The sequence below is a fragment of the Apium graveolens genome, chromosome 1 (genome assembly GCF_009905375.1).
Source record: "Apium graveolens cultivar Ventura chromosome 1, ASM990537v1, whole genome shotgun sequence".
NCBI classification, from domain to species: Eukaryota; Viridiplantae; Streptophyta; class Magnoliopsida; order Apiales; family Apiaceae; genus Apium; species Apium graveolens.
Genome location: NC_133647.1, coordinates 7,586,810 through 7,606,719, shown reverse-complemented (window position 1 = coordinate 7,606,719; position 19,910 = coordinate 7,586,810). Strand labels below are relative to the sequence as shown.

Genomic DNA, 19,910 nt, shown 5'->3' with positions numbered 1-19,910 from the left:
GAAATGGGCAAAAGTTTATAATTTAAAATAAATAAAAAAATGAATATACGTATTGGAACAATGCGTTATAGTGTGTAATACGCATTCTATAAAGTCTTATTACTGATTACCCATTTTTGGTGTACGTATTAGGCTTTGTTAATTTTTTTTAAAAAGAATATATATTATGCATACTAGAATTGCATATTAGCAAATACCCAGTTAGTCAATACGTAATAGGCCGGTAAAAATGGCCATCCTTCTCACGCTTTGGTATTTTTGTTAAACTTTTTTTAAAAAATTGTTAACAAAGATATAAAAATTATGGCCGGGTTCTAACAAAAAAATCAATTTTGGTCGGGCCGTTGATTCATATTTGTCATTTGGGAATCATATTCTGAATTGGATACATATTGTTTTTGTAAGTTATACAAAATAAATATTTTTTTTAAAAAAATATGTTTTTATTATACGCATTTAGTAGTTCATGTTGTCTCAAAAGGAATACCCAAGTTAAAAATAAGTATCTTTTATAATTTTTTGACATACCTTATAGCTTATACTTATTATCATTACTCAATTAAGAAATAGGTGACTGAAATAATATTTTCTGTCGTATATTTTTAAAAAAGGTATTTTGATAAATTTCACCCAAAAAATGAATATTTTTCGTCTCCACACTCGAATAAACAAGCACACCAGTTAACTTCAATCATAATAAACAATTTATATTCATGATACTAAAATAAACGAGCAAATTATTTAAAAAAATGAACAAGTTTAACCCCATAATTAATCATCGTGAAATGGCCCTAATTCTCATATTCAATCAATCATCAATATATATATACATATATATATATATAATATCCTATACATAATTGGTATAAAAGATTTAAAATCATTTATTCGTTAGGGTCATATCCGTCTTTTCAAAAATTATAATAATATTTATATAGATTTTAAATAAATTAAAAATACCTTTAAGGGTTATTTCTGGTAAAGATCATGTCGTCCACATATAAGTAAACAATCATAATATCTCCTTTTGAATTTGTTTTCGTGTAAAGAGCATGCTCGTATGGATTCTTCACAAAACCATTTTTCTGGAAAAATTCATCAACCCACATGTTACATGCTCGCGGAGCTTTCTTAAGTCTGCAGACTTTTTTTCTCGGCCTTTCTGAACGTATCCGGACGGCTGCTCAATATAGACTTTTTCTGCAAGATAACCATTCAAAAATGCTGACTTGACATCCATCTGAAATATCTTCCACTGGTTTTGAGCTGTAATTGCTGTCAGAAGTCGTATAGCTCAATTCTTACAACTGGAGCCAATACCTCGTCATAATCAATGCCATATCTCTACTTGTAGCCTTTAGCCACCAACCTCACCTTGTATTTCTCTACTTCTCCATCTTGATTTGTCTTGGTTTTATAGACCCACTTGAAAACAATTACTTTGTGTCCTTCTGGAAGATCTATGAGCTCCCATGTATCATTCTTCTTGATTGTGCCGATTTCTTCATCCATGACTTTGTTTCATTTGCTTTCCTCAAAAGCTTCCTCAAATATAACTGGATCACATTCAACCATCAAACAAAATAAAGAATAATCAAAGGATATTTGTACCGGACTTGTTGTTTCATAGATATTATTTAGACTTTAATTTTTTCTCGGTGCTCCCCCAAAACTGTTGCTTCCTCCCGTTGATGGTGTCGATACAGGAGTTTGTTGATTCAGACTTTGTGGAGGAGTTTGATCATCATCTCCGCCATCTTCATTTTTGCGGTCGTCCCCATTGTAATCATCATCATCATTAAAGAATAAACCAGCAACTTTGTTTTTGTTAGACAACGATTCAACAAATAAACTTTATATAAAATGGCTTTAGCCCAAAAAGTTCTTAACAAGTGCTTTGGTTTCACCATGCTTCTTGCCATATCAAGAATTGTGCGATTCTTTATTTCTGCAAAGCCATTTTGTTGAGAAGTATATGTCGTTGTTAACTGATGATCGATTCCATGTACTCTACAGAAACTTCTAAACAAGTACGAAGTATAATCGACTTTTCCAGTCTGATCTGAGTATCTTCTGATACTGGCCATTTTCCTTTCTGCCAATGCTTTAAACTCCTTGAGTTTATGAAGTGCCTCTGATTTTTCTTTCAGGATATACACCCAATTTTTCCAGCTAATATCATTAATAAATGTTAGGTAATACCTGTTACCACCAAGAGATGCAACATCAAATGGACCAGCAATTTCTGTGTAAGCTATCTCCAATGGTCTCCTGGCTTCCATGATCTCCAACGGGAAATTTTTTTCGGTGTTGCTTCCTTTTGACACATGTTTCACACAAATTTCCCGGTTCGTTGATTTATGGAAAACCATTCACCATCTTTGTCTTTGACAATAATTTTAAGTCAGAAAATCCAAGATGACCATACCTTAAATGCCACAACCACGAGTTATTTTTAATAACCGACTTTAAGCACTTCTACACCTTTGTATGCATATCAAAATACAAAGCTGGGTTTAAGGGGGAGTGTTAGAATTCAAACCCAGCTTGTTAATGTCATCAACTACTACTGAATTTATTTCTGTGGGTTGTCAATATGCAGCAAGCGTTGAAATTTATAAACTACATGTAAGGTGGTGGTGAAACACTTATCTAAAAGATGCACACACTTATCTAAAGATGCAGAGGAGTTGAAGTCCAAATTTCACACATGACTCTTATTGTTTTACCATTAAATAAGGAATGGGAAATTAAAGTTGGGCATAAGATTGCCTAGAGAGGTTAGAATTAAAATAGAACTAAATTAGTTCGTACACACGAGAAATAAATTATACAACTATAGTTATTAGTCATAGTTTATAAGCTGGAAAAAGTCTTAGTCGCAAAAGTCTTGGTGTGTAATAAATAGAACCTAGATGAGTTAATAAAATAACACATCCAAGTGAATCTAGAGATAAAGAAAAGAACCGAAACTCTTGTGAGAGGAAAAGAAAAAGGCTGAAGCCTGGTGAAAGAACATCAAGCTGTAGCTTGAAGTTGTATAAGTAATAGAAGTTGTAAATCTTGTTTATGATATTAATATTAGTGTGTGTTATCCAATTATAAAAAATTGTGTTTATAATTAGAATATTTTTATTAGAGCCCATTCATATATGCACCAAACCGAAGGAGTTTGGATTAAGGGAGAGAATGTTGGCTTATTATATTTATTAGTTATTTTATTTAATCTAAACTAGGGAAATAAATTAGGACTATGTATCTAGTTGGAGCTCGAAGACTTAGTCACATCAGTAGACGAGGGTTTAAGGAGAGTTGGTAGTTGATATAGTGTAGAAGTATTTTGTGCATTCAGTTCCTATTTTGTAGGCACTACTTTATGTGTGCATTTGTTTTTGCTTTTATAAATGGCTATAATTTTGTTTCAAGTCTTAATAACAAAGAACATGTGCTAAGTTGGTTAAAGAGGGATAACTATCCTCTTGGTTACGGGTTAGGGTTTACCCCGTGTGCACCCGAACACACTCTAAAATTCTTATACATATTATATACACTACAAGAAAAATGCAATCAGACAACGATTAAAAAAAATACCGTTGTCCTAAAAAATACAACAACGGTGAAATAATTTTGAAAAAAAAACAGTTGTGTGAGCTTAAGGACAGACAATAGTTATCTATCAGTTCAAAAACTGTTGTCTTTGTTATGCCCTCCCATGGAATCAGACAACAGTGTGCAAACTAAAATGTTGTCTTAGAATACTAAGACAACACGCTAGAACTGTTGTTAAATAACAACCATTTATCAGATTAAGACGATGGTTTTGCTGCTTCTGTTGTGTAATTTGGACAAGTGCTTATTCTTACCCTTGTCTCATTAAAAATCAAACAACTGTGCGTTTATACCATTGTTAAAAGGAAAGGCCACATATAATGGTGTTTTAAAGCATTATATTTATAAGATTTACACGACAGATTTATAACGCGTTGTCTAAACATCACACTTTAAAAGATACTTTTAGAGGTTGTTTTGAATTATTTATTTTTCATTCTCCCTCCTATTTTAATTTAATCTCCCACAAAATTTTAACAACTCAGCAATTTACTTTTTTCATCTCTCAACTAATAGACAACGGTTTGAGATGTAAAAAACTTGTTAGAAACTTAAACACACAATGGTTTGGTTCTCCATGCATGTTGTCTAAACTCTAGGTAGAAGATGGTTTAATAGATTATCTATAAACTGTTGTCTCTGAGTAATGTTAAAATGAAAAAAATGAGTTGTATATATATTAAATCCCCATAAAATTAATCCAAAAGTAGCCAACCAATGACTACCTAACAAAATATCATCCAACCAATATAGACTAGTAAAAAACCCTCAATCAAGTTGGCAAATCAAAATATTTCCTCAAGTCAACAACTAATTTCAATTGGATAATTTACAAACCAAATTACTTATTAAGATGTTATGTAAGCTTACTTATCACACCCAACAAATAATTACTTATTGCCGAATTTCACTCGTCAAAGCAAGTTCACTTATGGAATTGTGATGGAAGAGATAACAACACGAGATGAAAGTAGTAATATATGTCCAGCTGGGCAAAGGGTGTTGCCAAGTGGAGGCGTAAGTGCTGATGGACCTCCGACAACCCTCAGTGGCACTGGCATTGACCGAATGGCATTCTTACAGGCTAATATAACAAGAGACAACACAAAGTTTGTCAATGGAGCAATTGTGGGTGAAGGAAATGTATTCCAGGTAAGCAAATTGATAAAAGTTCATAAATAAGTAAAATATCAAGAGTATTTCTTGAAGAAACTTGATGAGTTGATGTTAGATGATTACTGAGTATTTTCTTCCTCGCTGTGTCTTTCTAATACCCGTGTTCTTGACTTTTTCTGCAGCTAGACCAGGGTCTTTTCATTGGCAGTAAGTTCCCATTTTTTAATCGTCACCAGCTGACTTGGACCAAATTCCTCCAGCTGAAGACAGTGGAAGAAGGTGCTGGTAACCCTCCACCCCCAGTAACAAGTTGTTGGCAGAGAAGACGCAGGGTATCATATATTGAACACCTTATTCGATCAGAATTCCAACCAAAACCTTGACAAGGGACCAACGGTTTTAATTAGGCATGTCCATAAAACCAATAATGCAATCAAACAGGCTTTTTCATGAAAATGGGCAAAAATGGGAAACAATGAAATCCGGATCAATAATCACATTGGTCACTGAAAGAAAAATAAAAAAACTGAACATGGTTACAAATTTAAGATTAACAGGGTTTATGGCCCATCAACACTACTGTCCAATAATTAGATGACACTGAATCCAACATATAAATGCCAGACAGTCCAAACAATCAAGAAAAAGGGAGCGATAAATTAGAAAATGACAAATTCCAGTATGATAAATCATTTATAAAAATTAAAAAAAACTGCTAACTTCATATATATTAAAACAGTAATCGTAATTGATACTGATTAATTAAAATTATCAAATTTTGGCAAATAATAATTCGAGAAATAAAAAAAGATTTACGAATAAATAAATTATAGAAGGCAGAGAGGTAACTCATGCTGGGGTAATTTTTTAGACAATTTAACTTAAAAGAAGGTAATTTTTACCATCATGGGAGTTGAATCCATTCATCTTCGTCCCGCATATAACTAGCTTTTTCCTCATCAAGTTCGTCAACATTGGGAAACATTGGCAAGTGCAGCTCATTCTCAAGTTCTATTTCTACTGATCCATCATTTGCATCGTCACATTGTTCATAACAGTTCTTTTCCGGTAATTTCAACACGACATACCAATGTTTTTCAAGAGGATCATCAATGTAACAAACCTGCTTAACATGTTTCCCTAGCACGAACAGATCATTTACGAAACCTAATTTGTTCAAATTAACAATTGTATATCCCAAGTCATCTACCTTAACCCCCTGGTTCATATCTACCCAATTACAACGAAATATTGGGACTCTAAATTTGTTATAGTCCAACTCCCATATACTTGTTATAACTCCATAGTAGGTCTGTGAAGTATGTTCAATATTCTTCTCCTTACCCTGTACAAGCATTGTATCTGCAACGACACAGACACCACTACACTGAACTTGTCGAGTGTCATCACGCTCCTTGGTGCTAAACGTAACACCGTTGATTCTATATCCGCTAAATGTAGGGACATTCTTGTTGGGCCCTTCAGCAATCCACCTTATCTCCTCAGGTATGTTGTTATGGTCATCCAACAATTCCAATTGAATCTATTTAAAACAAATTGATAAATATTAATTATGATGTTAGCTTAAATAAACAAATAACAAATACATTTACCAGAAAAATATAAACTAGGCCTATTTATGATGTTTTTATTCAAATAACAATTATACCTTTTTCCTGAACCATTTATGAAATTCTGTATTTTGCTTGTTTTTAAGCCAGACTTCATCATTTTCATGTTGTTGGTATCTTGTCATCAAAGATGCCATATGCTCGCTGCGAGAAAAATCACTTTCTTTAGTATATTAATCAAAGTGCAGAAAATAATGAAATAACACACACTTAAATATCACTAACTTACTCAAAATATGGTCTAATGTTAGTTGTATTTTGGAGAAAACACAAATGTGCTAGATGCAAGTCCTCATCGCTCGGCTTTATCAATGTCGCACCAGATAGAGGTCTTGCATTCTGCTCATACTTTACATTTTGAGACACTCCTACGGTAGATTTTTCAAAATTCACCAAACACTCCACCGCCTCTTCGGCAACGTATGCCTCAGCAATACACCCTTCGGGATGAGCCGGGTTCCGTACATATCCTTTAAACGCTTTTAGATATCTCTCGAAGGGATACATCCAACGAAGGAATATTGGCCCACAAAGTTTAACCTCTCTCACGAGATGAACTGAGAGATGGATCATCACATCAAAGAACGAAGGGGGAAAGTGCTTTTCAAGCTGGCACAATGTTTCCACTAACTCACTCTGCATTTTTTCCAACTTGTCTACATCGATCACTTTACTGCAAATTGCCTTGAAGAAATGGCAAAACCTAATAATTGTGCACCTGACTTGTTTTTGTAATACTGATCGAAATGAGATTGGAAGCAAATGATGCAATATCGTGTGACAATCATGAGATTTCATTCCAACAAGCCGAAGATTTTCCATGTTTACAAGATTCTTAATATTTGAACAAAATCCATCTGCCAACTTCATTTTAAGAAATGATGAGCAAGCTGTTTTTTTTTCTGCATGCGTTAAGTTCCATGATGCCAACGGTACCTTTTCTTTCTTTCCAGGAGTCTTAGGTCTCAGCTCCGTTCTTATTCCCATTTCAGCCATATCAAGACGGACAGATTCCCTATCTTTTATCTTCCCCGGAATATTTAGTAAAGTTCCAAGAAGGGCTTCGTATATATTTTTCTCGATGTGCATCACATCGAGAACATGCCTAACTGGAAAAAATTCCCAATACTCAAGTTGGAAGAATATTGAAACCTTTTTCCGAACAGGTCGAGGTTCACCTTTCTTCCATCGTGGTTGCCGTTGTTTCTTTCCAAAGACATGGGCCCTTAAATGTTGTACTCTTTGAAAAACCTCTTCTCCGGTTAATGGAACAGGGGCGACCCCAACGATAGTAATTCTTTTTTCTTATGAATGAAAGTCTTTTTCAGCTTTCAATAAAATAGCTTTACATTTATTTTCACTAAAATCATAATTCAACAATTCAACATCTAATTAAAATTAATGAATTTTGATTAGGTTGACATCTTGAAACATAACTTACTTATCAGCTTATAAGTCATAAATTCAACTTATAATTATTAAATATTAAAATTAAGGACATACGGTTTTAGTTTCAGTTTTGGCAAAAAAATGTCCCGAACCAAACCGTGTTCCACCCTAGTTACAACTCCATCTTTAATTATTTTAAAATTTTACAAAGAGAAACTTAATATCCTTAATTATTATTTGCTTAATAAATTTTTATTCACAAACGTCTCTGTTAGCGTAATCTACGTTTGTTTATAGTAATATTCTTAATTATTATTATTATTTGTTTATATTGATATGATTGAAGTCTTCGAATCAGATTATCGAACTTTTAAGGTACCAAAAATTTAACTTTTATGGATTACGTCAAATGTTTTATCAACATATGTGCACTCGCAAACATCGAACATTTAAAAATTAAAAGTTTTACAATAGATTATTCTTATTTTTGTTTTAGATTATAGACAACGGTTTAGGACAAAAAACTCTTGTTGGAAAATATATAAGACAACGATTTGTGTAAGAAACTGTTACACAACTACTATTTAAATAATATAGCATACGATAACGGTATCCTGTAAGAACCGTTATGTGATAGTTGATCTTACAACAGTTACTATATCTCCAAATATATGGATAATTTATATATATTTTAATTTTTGATTTTTAGGTTTTAAAAAAATTAAATAATAACAGATTTTGTTGATCGTTGGATTAAACCAGATCTGTATCTAGGCCGTTGGTTTGAAGTGAATTTTTTTCATTTTCCCTCTCTTTTAAATTTCATCTCCTCCCTTTATTTTTTAAGTATCCCCCCGAAATATCCCCCCAAAAACTTTACTCCCCAACCCCCTTCTTCCCCATCAGTTACTCCTCGTCATAACTCCCCAACCCCCTTCTTCCCCATCATCAGTTACTCTTCTTCACTGCGATTTTCTTCACACAATCTTCTTCCTCTTCTTCACACAATCTTCTTCCTCTTCTTCACACAATCTTCTTCCTCTTCTTCCATTCGATTATACTGATATGTTTCTAATTCAATTAGAGACCGTAAAGCCCTCATCTATATTTGGGGTTTTTTGATTTTTACATGTTTTTAATAAGTTTCTAAAATGCTATTCAATTTATTTGGGGTTTTTTGATTTATTTTAGAACTCTAAAACCCTCTTCAATTTATGTTGGGGTTTTTTATTTTTAACTCAATATTTTATGAGATTTAAATGTTGCATGCAATGTTTGATGGTATTGTGGAGTGTCTTTGCTTTGCGGAATGTTGCATGCAATGTTTGATGGTATTGTGGAGTGTCTTTGCTTTGTTTTATTATATAAATTTTGCATGCAATTGTGGAGTGTTGAGTGTTGATGATGAAACCCCTGGTTTTAAACTGTAATTATCTCATAATGAAACCCCTGGTTCTTGCTATTCTCTTGTTTTTTGTTCCAAATGGATATTAACAGGGTGCTAATTTCTGTTTGAAATCTTGTAACTGTGCTAATTTCTTGTTTTTTGTTTCATGTTTCTATTGATTTTTGAGATGAAATTACTGGTTTGTTTGTTATAACTTTGTAGTCGATTAGTTAGTCGAATGTGCCCTGTGCTATTATCCTATAATAAATGGATAATTTATCTTTATTCACATGTCATAAGTTGTACGATTATAAGCTAGATTTTATTGTTGGTTGAATGTTTGTTTGTGTATATCTCTGGTTAGTTTAGGCACTCAAAGTGTGTCATTTTAAGTAAAATTTATAATACGCTTTTAAGTTGGAAAGTTAAGATATCTCAGATGGTTATTCTTTTGTTGTTTTTAGGTTCTTTTACCTGTAATGTCTTTGAGTTTTATTGAGTTTACTGTCATGTTAATGTTGTACTTATTCCTTGTTTGTGTACTTCATAGGTTATGGCAACTCCTAAGAAGAAGACCAAGGCAGATAAGGGAAATTTAAAAAAGAAAGCGTCTCACAGGAATGGGTTCAAAAAGACACGATCTTCACCCCATCCAAGGGCAATGGGTGTGCTAAGAGCTTTAAGAAAGACAAAGTCCACGAATAACGAGACCTCCACTCCATTGAGTTCTCCCCCAAAAACTGTGAAGAAGGCCATTTCTGAAAACTTACAAAAGAAAATATCAAAGAAAAGAAAACGAGAAAAAGTTGTTACCAAACCGGACAATACTCAAGGACTAAAACTATTGAAGCGAGGCTATGTTACGATGCACCGAATTGTGAAATGCAAGATCCGAGGGATCAAACTTACTGTGTTTTTTAATGCAAAAGGAGAGCCATATGGTGAAGAAGGTAAAGAGATGCAATCATATATTGGAGTTTTGGCAAGAACCAAAACCCCGATCTGGCATGATTCTTGGAAATGTGTTCCTAAAGAGACAAAGACAAAAATTTGGGACTGTGTGCAGGTAAAATGAATATAAATAACTTCCATCATTTTAACTTTTATTTTTATTATTTGTTCTTCATTAACTAGCACCTTTTAACTTTAAATTTGTTGGTATATGTACGTAGATGGCTTATGTTGTACCTGAGTCTGCAAAAAAGTTGGTATTCAGATCGGCCGGGGCAAAATGGAGGGAATTTAAATGTCGGCTGACCAAGTACTACATTCTTCCTTATCTGGATCAACCTCAATTTTTTGCACATCCTCCTGCAGATTTTACTTTTATAGAAAAATCACACTGGGACATATTTGTTGCTGATCGCATGTCGCCTGAGTTTCTGGTATATTTTTACTTAGCTTTATTCATTTTAATATTTACTTACTTATGATCTTCTAATCTTATTGCTGCTTTTTATGAAGAAAATTTATAAAGAACAACAAGAAAGAAGGAAGCTGAGTAAATATCCACATCGAATGTCTCGAAAAGGTTATGTTAATCTCGAGAATGAATGGGTTAGTGAAATGAAACAACATGCACATTTTTTGCTTCATATTAATTTTATAAGAATGTTTATGTTATTACTAAGGTGATCCTTTACATGTAAATGTAGACTGAATCTCATCCAGATGCAGAGGAAGTAGATCGGTCGGACACTTGGATCCTAGCAAGGATGGACGAAGATGGTAATTTTTTAAATGATGAAGTTACAGAAAAAGCTAAGAAAATTGTAAGTTATTAATATAATTGTCCATTCTATTTGATGCACATATTTGTGTATTTTTTAATAAAGAACTGAAGTTTCAAAAGTTAAATTTTAATAAATTATATACACATGAAGCCTTTCTATAGTTTATCTTTTTCTATTAAAATGTATAATTCGAATTAGTGGTCTCTAGTTTAACTTAGGATTTGTTTGTATGCCTTTACTGCTAGTAGCATGTTGATTGTATCATATTTAATATTAGTAAATAATTATATATTTTAATAATCCCCTGTTCACTAAGAGAGTCAAATACACATATTTACATTGAAAATTGGTTCATAATATTAAATGTCTAGATTTTGTATTCTGTGTTGGTTAATATTTTATTTTAATATTTTTTATCCTTGGATTAGTTTGTCAATGAATGTACTTACTAGGTCCCCTGTACCACCAAGTAAACTAAGTTGTCTCTTGTGCTTGCAATTGAATCTATTAAATTAAATATATTAAAGGATGAATGTGCTTATAACTAGTAAAAACAAATTGGTGTTAGTTGTGTAATATTTTAATTAAATGATGAATGTGCTTAAATGATGTATGTGCTTATGGTAAAAAATGTTACTGAATTTTTTGTAGAAAAATATGAAGGATGAGGTTAAGGAAGGAAAGCTTAAAGTTGAAGGTACTAATGATGTGTTAACAATGGCGCTCGGTAAGCCTGAGCACGGAGGCAGAGTACGTGGTCAGGGAATTCATGTGAAGCAGTCGGTTTATTTTGATCTTCCAAGGGAAAAAAAGTGAGGACAATAGAAGAAAGGGTACGTGAGGCAATTCAAAAGTACATGGCAGAGGAGACTCCAAAAATTATTAAAGAGAGAGATGCATTTTGGGCTGCTGAATTTGAAAAATACAATGCACATTCATCGAAAAATGTTGTACAACATGATGGTAGTCCGAAACCAAATTCCTAGCAGGCAAGCTGTCACTCTAAGGGTGGGGTTGATGTGGATGTGGATGTGGCTGTAGGTGATCATAAAAATGTGACATTGATAGATAATTTGTTTGTGGATTTAGCGGTGGAGCTTGAGGATAATAAAAAGGTGGCGGGTGAGGATGATAATGGAAGGGCTGTTGAGGAAATGAAAGTGGATTCTTCGGGTGGTTCTGTATGCCGATTGGTTGTTGGATCGTTGAGCAACATTGTTGCTTGTGCAACAATTGATGAAGTACGCGTTCCCGAATGACATGAGAAGACTATCCATGGAGTAAGTCTTGGAGAAAAGAACGCAAGGGTGTCTATCACTAAAGTCATTCAAGGAGATGCTAAGATTCCCTTCCCTATCGGGGATGAAATTTTGAATGTTCAAGAAGCCATGGGAACTTTTATTGCATGGCCGAGAAACATGATAATTGCAGGAAACAATAGTAGTACTTCTAATGTTTTGGCCGCCAAGGTCAGAATGCTTTTTTAGTATGGTTAATATATGTACTATGTGTTTGTTTAGTCTGTTTTTTTAATTATTTTTATTTGCAATTGTTTTAGAAAACCAAGAAAGCCCGTGCTAAGAAAATGAAGAAGACGTATAAAGTAATTGAAGATGTTGAACCAGAGCTTGTTGTTCAAATTGGTCCGAATTATCCTTCTGCAATGAAATGTTTGTGGACATGGGCAAAGGAAGCCTTGAGTGGTGGCCGAACAATTTCTTTTGAGCTAAGCAAAGAAGCATTTGGCTTTACAAAGAAGCAAATCATATTCTTATCTGATATACATGTAGTGTGCTCTGGAGGTGAAATGGCCGGCTCTGTCATTTGCCTTTTTATTCAGTAAGCTTTTCATTCAAAGTTTTTTTTCGGAGTATATAGCCTTGGAATAAATATGACAATCTTTACTAATGACTGCTTAATTTAATTTATAGCTTCTTGAATGAATATGTGAAGAAGCATAAGATGGTCAACATGATTAGCTTTGTAGATCCGGGCACAATCGGTGTCATTGGATGTGGCAGTGCAGTACAGAGGTCGCGTGAATTGTGTACAAGATTTAAAGATTCTAGGAAATGACAGCATTTTCTCCTGCCGTACAATGATGTGTAAGTATTTTTACTATCCCAAGCTATTAAGCTGTTAAGCCTTGCCAGTTTTTTATTAATTTTTTCAAGAATTTAGCTTTTATTTTTAAGGAATGGGTTCAATTGTATAGTTAAACTCGATAATATTTGTTGTTGAAATTTATATTAATTGCATTGGTTCAGTATAAACGTAATCAAATGCCTTGACAGTTTTGAAGTTAATATAAAAGTAATCAAATGGCTTACAGTATTTAATTGATTTTGTTACTAGATGTTAGGTTTGTTTCTAAGACGGGGGAAATTGTATAGTTCAACCTCATAATATTTGAAGTTCAAATTTGATGATAATTGTATAGGTTCAGTTTTAAAGTTAATTTATTTACCGGAATTTAAATTTTATCTAGTATGAGCCTTCAATTTTTGATGTTATACCTGATCATGTTTATTACAGTAAATTACACTCTACTAGTATCACATTTTGGATTATTTTTCACAAATAGTGAGTTTAAATATTTTTTAGGTTGATTTTAATTCAATAGAAATGTAATTTTTTTTATGATATTTAAGTTGTTTGAGTGACAAAAAAACATCAAATTTAGGCTTTACTATTTAACAAGCACCTCTGTTTATTTTTCGTAGCAACCACTGGACCCTGACAGTTGTCAATCCAGATGCAGAGGTAGTCTACTATATGGACCCTCTTAAACGCCGAATTGCAAATGGAGAATGGGTGGATGTTGTCGACAAGTAAGAGTTCACGTTATAAAATTTGATTATTAAGTCTTGACTTATAAATCTTGTCCGACCATATTTTGTAGTGGTTATTTTGTGTTTTGATATATCTTGTTTTGGTTGCAGTGCCATTAAAATATACAAGGAGGATTTGAAAAAGGTTCCGAAGAAGAAAGTATTGTGGGAGAACATGGCGGTATTTATTTATTTTTGTGATCATATATTAATTATGTTATTAAAGGAGACTGGATATTTTAAATGATTTTTTGTTTGATATTTTAGGGAGTTCCAGTGCAGACCGGGAACAAGGATTGTGGCCTATTTGTGATGCGATACATGATGGAAATCATTCATGATAAGGAGCTGGACTTTGATAATAAGGTGACAATTGACTATCTGTGGGCCTTTTCATCCACTTTGTATTTACTCTTATAAGGGCAGAACATGTTACTTATACAAAATTTTGGATGATATTTTAGTGGCTGCGTAGATCAAACCTGGTTTACACTGAGGATGACATCAACGAGATCAGGGTTGAGTTTGCAAAGTATTTTATGAAACATTGTGCAAGCTAGGTCCTCGCCTTTCTTTTCTTTTGAATTTATCGTAAACTGGATGTTTTATGTATGTAGTTGGTGACAAGTAGACTCGTTTGAACTTATCGTATGTTGACAAGTAGACTCGTTTGAACTTATCGTATGTTGACAAGTAGACTCGTTTGAACTTATCGTAAAGTGGATGTTTTATGTATGTAGTTGGTGATAAGTAGACTTGCGATAATGTATTTTGTGTTCGGTGGATTGCTGGTAGTTTGGTAGGTAGATCTGGTTGTTTTGGATTGTTGAACGGATGGATTATGGTATGGTATGGATTATGGTATGGTAGTGAATTGGTTTTGTTTTGGCGGGGGCCTAGATTATGGTATGATTTTGTTTTGGATTATGGTATGGATTATGGTATTTTTATTTTGGCAGGGGACTATTTTTTGTGGTTTTTTATGCAGCTGGTTTTAATTAAATATGAAATTGATATGCAAAATGCATATACCTAATAAGATAATGGTTTTTTAAACTGTTGTCTATTACTTAGTAAACTGTTGTGTTACAAATGTTTCTTCAATGGTTCCCGAAAAGTAACCCGTTATCTCTTTTGCATTATAACACCACCCTAAAACTGTTGTCTAAAAGATACTTATAGTACTACCTCATATTACTACCTCTGAAAATAACTGTTGTTGTTCTGTTATATAAATAATAGATGGATAAAATAACTGTTGTTTGGAAAAGATATTTAAAATTGGAAAGAAAATTTAGAACTTTCTCTTGACGTAAATAAACCGTTGTTTATTACTAAGAAAACTGTCATGTTAAAAATGTTCCAACAATAGTTTTTCTAAAACAACCGTGTCATCCAGATTGTAACCAGTGTTAAACACTGTTGTTGAATCTCCCTTATTACAACTGTATTAACAACCGTTGTCCAACCTTCGATCACACGAGTGTTGGATAGACAACGGAAAAACTACCTTTCAGACAACGAAAAAAAACAGTTGTATGATTGCAAAAATGTTGTAGTGATATATATATATATATATATTATATTTTAACATTTTCTCTATGTTGTGTTCACATGATCGTTTACATTGTGTTATTGAGTTTACATTGTGTTATTGAGTTTTCTTATTCACCGTGTACATGAAAGATAGAAATAATTTATCAACTACAACGTGGTTGCTACCTCCTAAATTATCTCCACTACTAGATAATTGCCTAATTACTAGCTAGTGGACTACGACCTAGTCTTGCTGATTAAAACAAACTAAATACATCAAACTTATTTCCAATTATTCTATATAACACTAAACAATAAAATATTATTTTAGATTAAATTTCAACAATTACACTCTTAATCTAAAATTTGTGATCAACCAATTTGGCTTTCAACTTGGCCCGTTTGGCTTTCAAAATCCATGCCGAAGATCGCTTACAACTTTTTCCGGTGTGGAACTTCCTTTTTTTGCCCATTTGGCAAGTCCTAGTTTTCCATTGGCCATGGCTTACTTTCCCCTGAATCCGCCTGCACTAAAATTGCTATTTGGACAACTCCGAAGCTGAACTTCACCTGCAATATATGCGGATAAATTTTCAAAAGATGCATCAGCTCCACCATATCTCCTATTTGCATATCTGGCACTACCTAGGGACTGACATGTGTGTACCACTGCACCACCACTAGAGTCACCTGCCTGTGCACCACTACCAGGGCCACCTAACGCATCTGAATTTCCTTTTGAGGTAGATCTATATCTCCATTGATGAACACTTCATCTCAGATTCGAACATCCTCTTCTAGGATGGTCATCTTTCTAACTGAAGCTCATCCAACAGTCCAACGCGCATGATCCTGCTGCAAATGCAGCCATGTGTCTTGACACGAACACCACCTATCAGAGTAAGAGATAGTCTAATTCTTAATTCAATCACACAACCAGGACGTGTGAGCTCTGATACCAAGTGTTCGAAAACAACTGGAACATAAATATATATTTGAACAGCAGAGATTGAGCACAAAGTTCTTTTCCCATTGCTTTAGATCGAGTACAAATCTCTTTTTGCATTGTATTAAACATATGAAACTACATTGTGTTTTCTATATTGTGTTCACATAAAGGGTTATATTGTGTTGTTTTATTTTCTTATGGAACTCTACATGAAAGATATAAATAAGCTATCAAGTACAAGGTGGTTGCTACTATGCAGGAACAACCTTCAAAATTATCATAATGTCTGATTAAAACAAATTAAATATATCAAATTTATTTTGACCTAATCTAACTAACACTAAATAATAATATATTATTTCAGATTGTATTCAAACATCTTTGAGAGAAAAAGGGAGGTAGAGTTAGGTTTGACTAAGAGAGCTGCTCTGATTTTTTGAGAGAGAGAGAGAGTTGGAAAAAATAGGGAGATATGATATTAAAATGTTTTTCAATTCAAGAAAGAGTAGAACTAGTATACAAAATCTATATATCAATATTCATGTTAATAGCTTAACTTAACACATGTTAAAAACTCTATTAGCATGGGCTAAATTACTTGCATTGGGTGTAGATGTCCACACATCCACCTATTATCCACTTTTTTTAGGGAGTATTATCCACTATTTCTAGTATTAAGTTACCAACTCGTGTGAGTATACTTAAATTGTTATAATTTTTATAAAAATTTATTGAATCTTAAACTTCTAAATTTTTTATTTGATTATCTAAATTTTATAAAATTTTCTATTATGTCTTCTGCCTTAAAAAAATGTCCAAAATTTGTATTTGATTAATTTTTTTTTATGTAAATATCAATTTGTATATGATAATTAATTTGTGAGGTCTTATAGACATGTATGTATTATTGGGGTAGTTATATTATTGTTATCCCATATTCGTAAAGAATTAATATATCAAGTACCTAAATTAAATATATATATTTTTAAAAATATATCATTTTAAAATTATTATTTATTATACAATGCTTACCACTTAATTTTAAAATTTTATTTTATTTACAAGACAACATAAATTTGGGTAAAATTATTTACTTAGGCTTGTACATCTTCTTGATTCCATTAATTTTACAAGTAAAATCCTATTTTTCAAGGTAACAACAATAGTTTTCAAAATTTATAATATGAAACCCACATAAATTTATTCAAAAATCAGTTGAGACAAAATTGGCCCATAATCTTCGATCATATATTGGCCCATAATCTTAAAGCCATGATTCACAAATTGGGCTGTGCAAGCAATATTTAAAATATAGAAAAAAAACCCTAATGTGAGCGCCTCCTTATAAATAAGGTGAATGAAGTTGTATAGGCCTTCTATCAGGCGCCCAACTTTATAAATAAGATAAATGAAGTTGTATAAGTCTCTATGTATTTTCTATAAAATAGTGTTAACTAGTGTTTTATGTGGTCACGTTAAACACATCACAGAAATGAATGGAGGAGGATTAAGTGAAGAAGATCATGAATTGATGTTGGCTAATAAGGTTACGGTAATAATTCATATTTCTTTAATTCTCCATTTTCATTTGTTTGTATATTTGTATTTTTTAGAGGACTAATGTTAAAACTTTAAACATCTCACAAAATATTACATTTATCTTGTATCTCTATATGTAGGTTGTTCACATAAAATGTCAAGATGGCTTCCATTTGTTTTTACTTGGCCTCAAAGCTCAAGAAGTATTTCATTTAAAGATTTTATATGTAGGTAAGAAAATATTTTCTATTAAATATTAACTTTTTGGTTCCTCGTTATTCATCAATTACTTGAAAGTATCAAAGGTATAAAGAAGTACAACATGTAGATATGAATATTTTGGTGACTAGTTAATTATCAAATACTTCAAAATATAAATGGTATAAAGAAGTATCATATGTAAATATGAATGCAAACTACTTGTAAACATACTATTTGTCTTTGATTAGCATTTTTGTTTATTTATATTACTAAATTTATTTTATTTTTATGTTTGTACATGACCTTATTTGAGAAGAATGTGAAGTAATTATATTTTTCTGCTTATTTCATGCTAGTTAGATAAACAATGAAGAAAATGCTCCACATCCCTTCTATTTCTCCACGTCCAAGGTATAAGCTTCTTCTCGGTACTTTTGTATCTTTTATTATCTAGAATTATAGAATGAATATTTTCAATCCATTTAATTGCATTTAATAAACGTACATCTATTTGGGGTGTATTATTTTTATTTTCAATTATATATATCAAGCTAAATGTGTATTTCAAACCATTGTGAAGTATTATATATATTTCCCCTAATATGAGTTCCCGATTTATACAAGGTCCCATATAACTATTTAACTTCATTTTTCCCATCCTCACCAATAAAACTACATGATTTGAATCAGCTCCTATCCGAGGATAGGCCTTTCAAAGAATATTTGTGACCGATAATTGAGATGATTGAGAGAACTATTCAAAATTTTACGAGGACCGAGGAGTATAACAAAAATATGAGAGCCAATAACCAAAAAGAGATTCGGTCCTAAGATTGAGGTGAAGCAATACTTAGAAACTCGAAGAAAAAATTCAAATTTTGCTGCTAATACAATGGTGAGATATTGATTTTTCCTGTCCTCTGAGACAGTTCGTTATGTTTTATACAAACTTTTCTTTATTGCATATTTTCATTTATAAAATTATTTGCCTTTAAAATTTGCAGCTTTCCAAAAAGATGGGCGCTACGCAATGGTGAGGCAATAATTTTTAGTCTGTTCAGTCAATTATGTATGCTTTGAAAGAACTTTTGATTCAAAATAATTATTCTTTTTTATTTATAGAACTTTTGTAACCTTTCAAAAATTTGGCGCTACGAAGAATAAAGATGCATGGAGCTTCGATTCAGAAAATTGACCGAAGTTCCTGATCCGTCGTGGATGAAGATCAGGACTTATGGAAACAATCAATTGGTGAAACAGAGGTACTCGAAGAAACAATCCTAGAGTGGAAAAATACTTTTGAGTGAATGTGTCAGATGGAACCAATACTTAGCTCTCACTGAAAAAGAGACATAATCGACCAAACCTAGATAAAATAATAGTTAGTTTATTAAAAATATGGTCATATTTGTGTATAATAAATGAATATATGTACTTGGAAATGCTTGTAATCATGTTAGTAAGAAATAAGTAACTGATTAATTGCTTGTAAATTTTATTTTTCATTATGTTATATTTTTAATTGTTTTACCAATATAAAATTTGATTATTTTAGTCATTTTAAATACAGTAAGTTTTATTATGATATTGCAACATCTTAATATATAATACAAGAAATAGACATTTTCAAGACACTTATGTTGTTTTTCATACCAAGCATGTGGGGCTTGTCTCAAGTCATACCACTCGTTTAAAAGTTTATAAACTAATTTTTTTTACCCTGATAAAAGAAACTCTCTAGTTGTGCAACATATACATGTTCATGAATTTTGCCATTCCGAAAAGCCGGTTTCACATCTCAGTGATGCACCTCCCAAATTTCTATAGTTTGAAGGGCTAGTAAAAGACAGGCAATTTCAAGGCGTGTCACTAGCCCGAAATAGACACGAAATAGTGGAAGATAATGATGGAACAAAATACACATATGGTGATAATGTCTAACATTAATTTACATTATGGACTAGAGACCCTTCAAGTTATGAATGGTGC

General features: G+C 32.4%; 1 protein-coding gene across 1 annotated transcript; it reads left to right on the top strand.

Annotated features, from left to right (window-relative positions):
- The first annotated feature begins 4,519 nt into the window (after positions 1 to 4,519).
- LOC141691937 (protein TOC75-3, chloroplastic-like) lies at positions 4,520 to 5,108 on the top strand. The gene is made up of 2 exons (XM_074496867.1): positions 4,520 to 4,761; positions 4,908 to 5,108. Exons 1-2 carry the CDS (start codon positions 4,552 to 4,554, stop codon positions 5,106 to 5,108), a joined length of 411 nt encoding a protein of 136 aa, XP_074352968.1. The 5' UTR covers positions 4,520 to 4,551.
- The last annotated feature ends 14,802 nt before the right edge of the window (positions 5,109 to 19,910 follow it).

Bases quoted from the DNA above. Each gene is read 5' to 3' on its own strand.
- LOC141691937 (XM_074496867.1), top strand. From the start codon at position 4,552: ATGGAAGAGATAACAACACGAGATGAAAGTAGTAATATATGTCCAGCT. The intron at 4,762-4,907 runs GTAAGCAAATTG...CTTTTTCTGCAG, and splicing joins GTGAAGGAAATGTATTCCAG to CTAGACCAGGGTCTTTTCAT.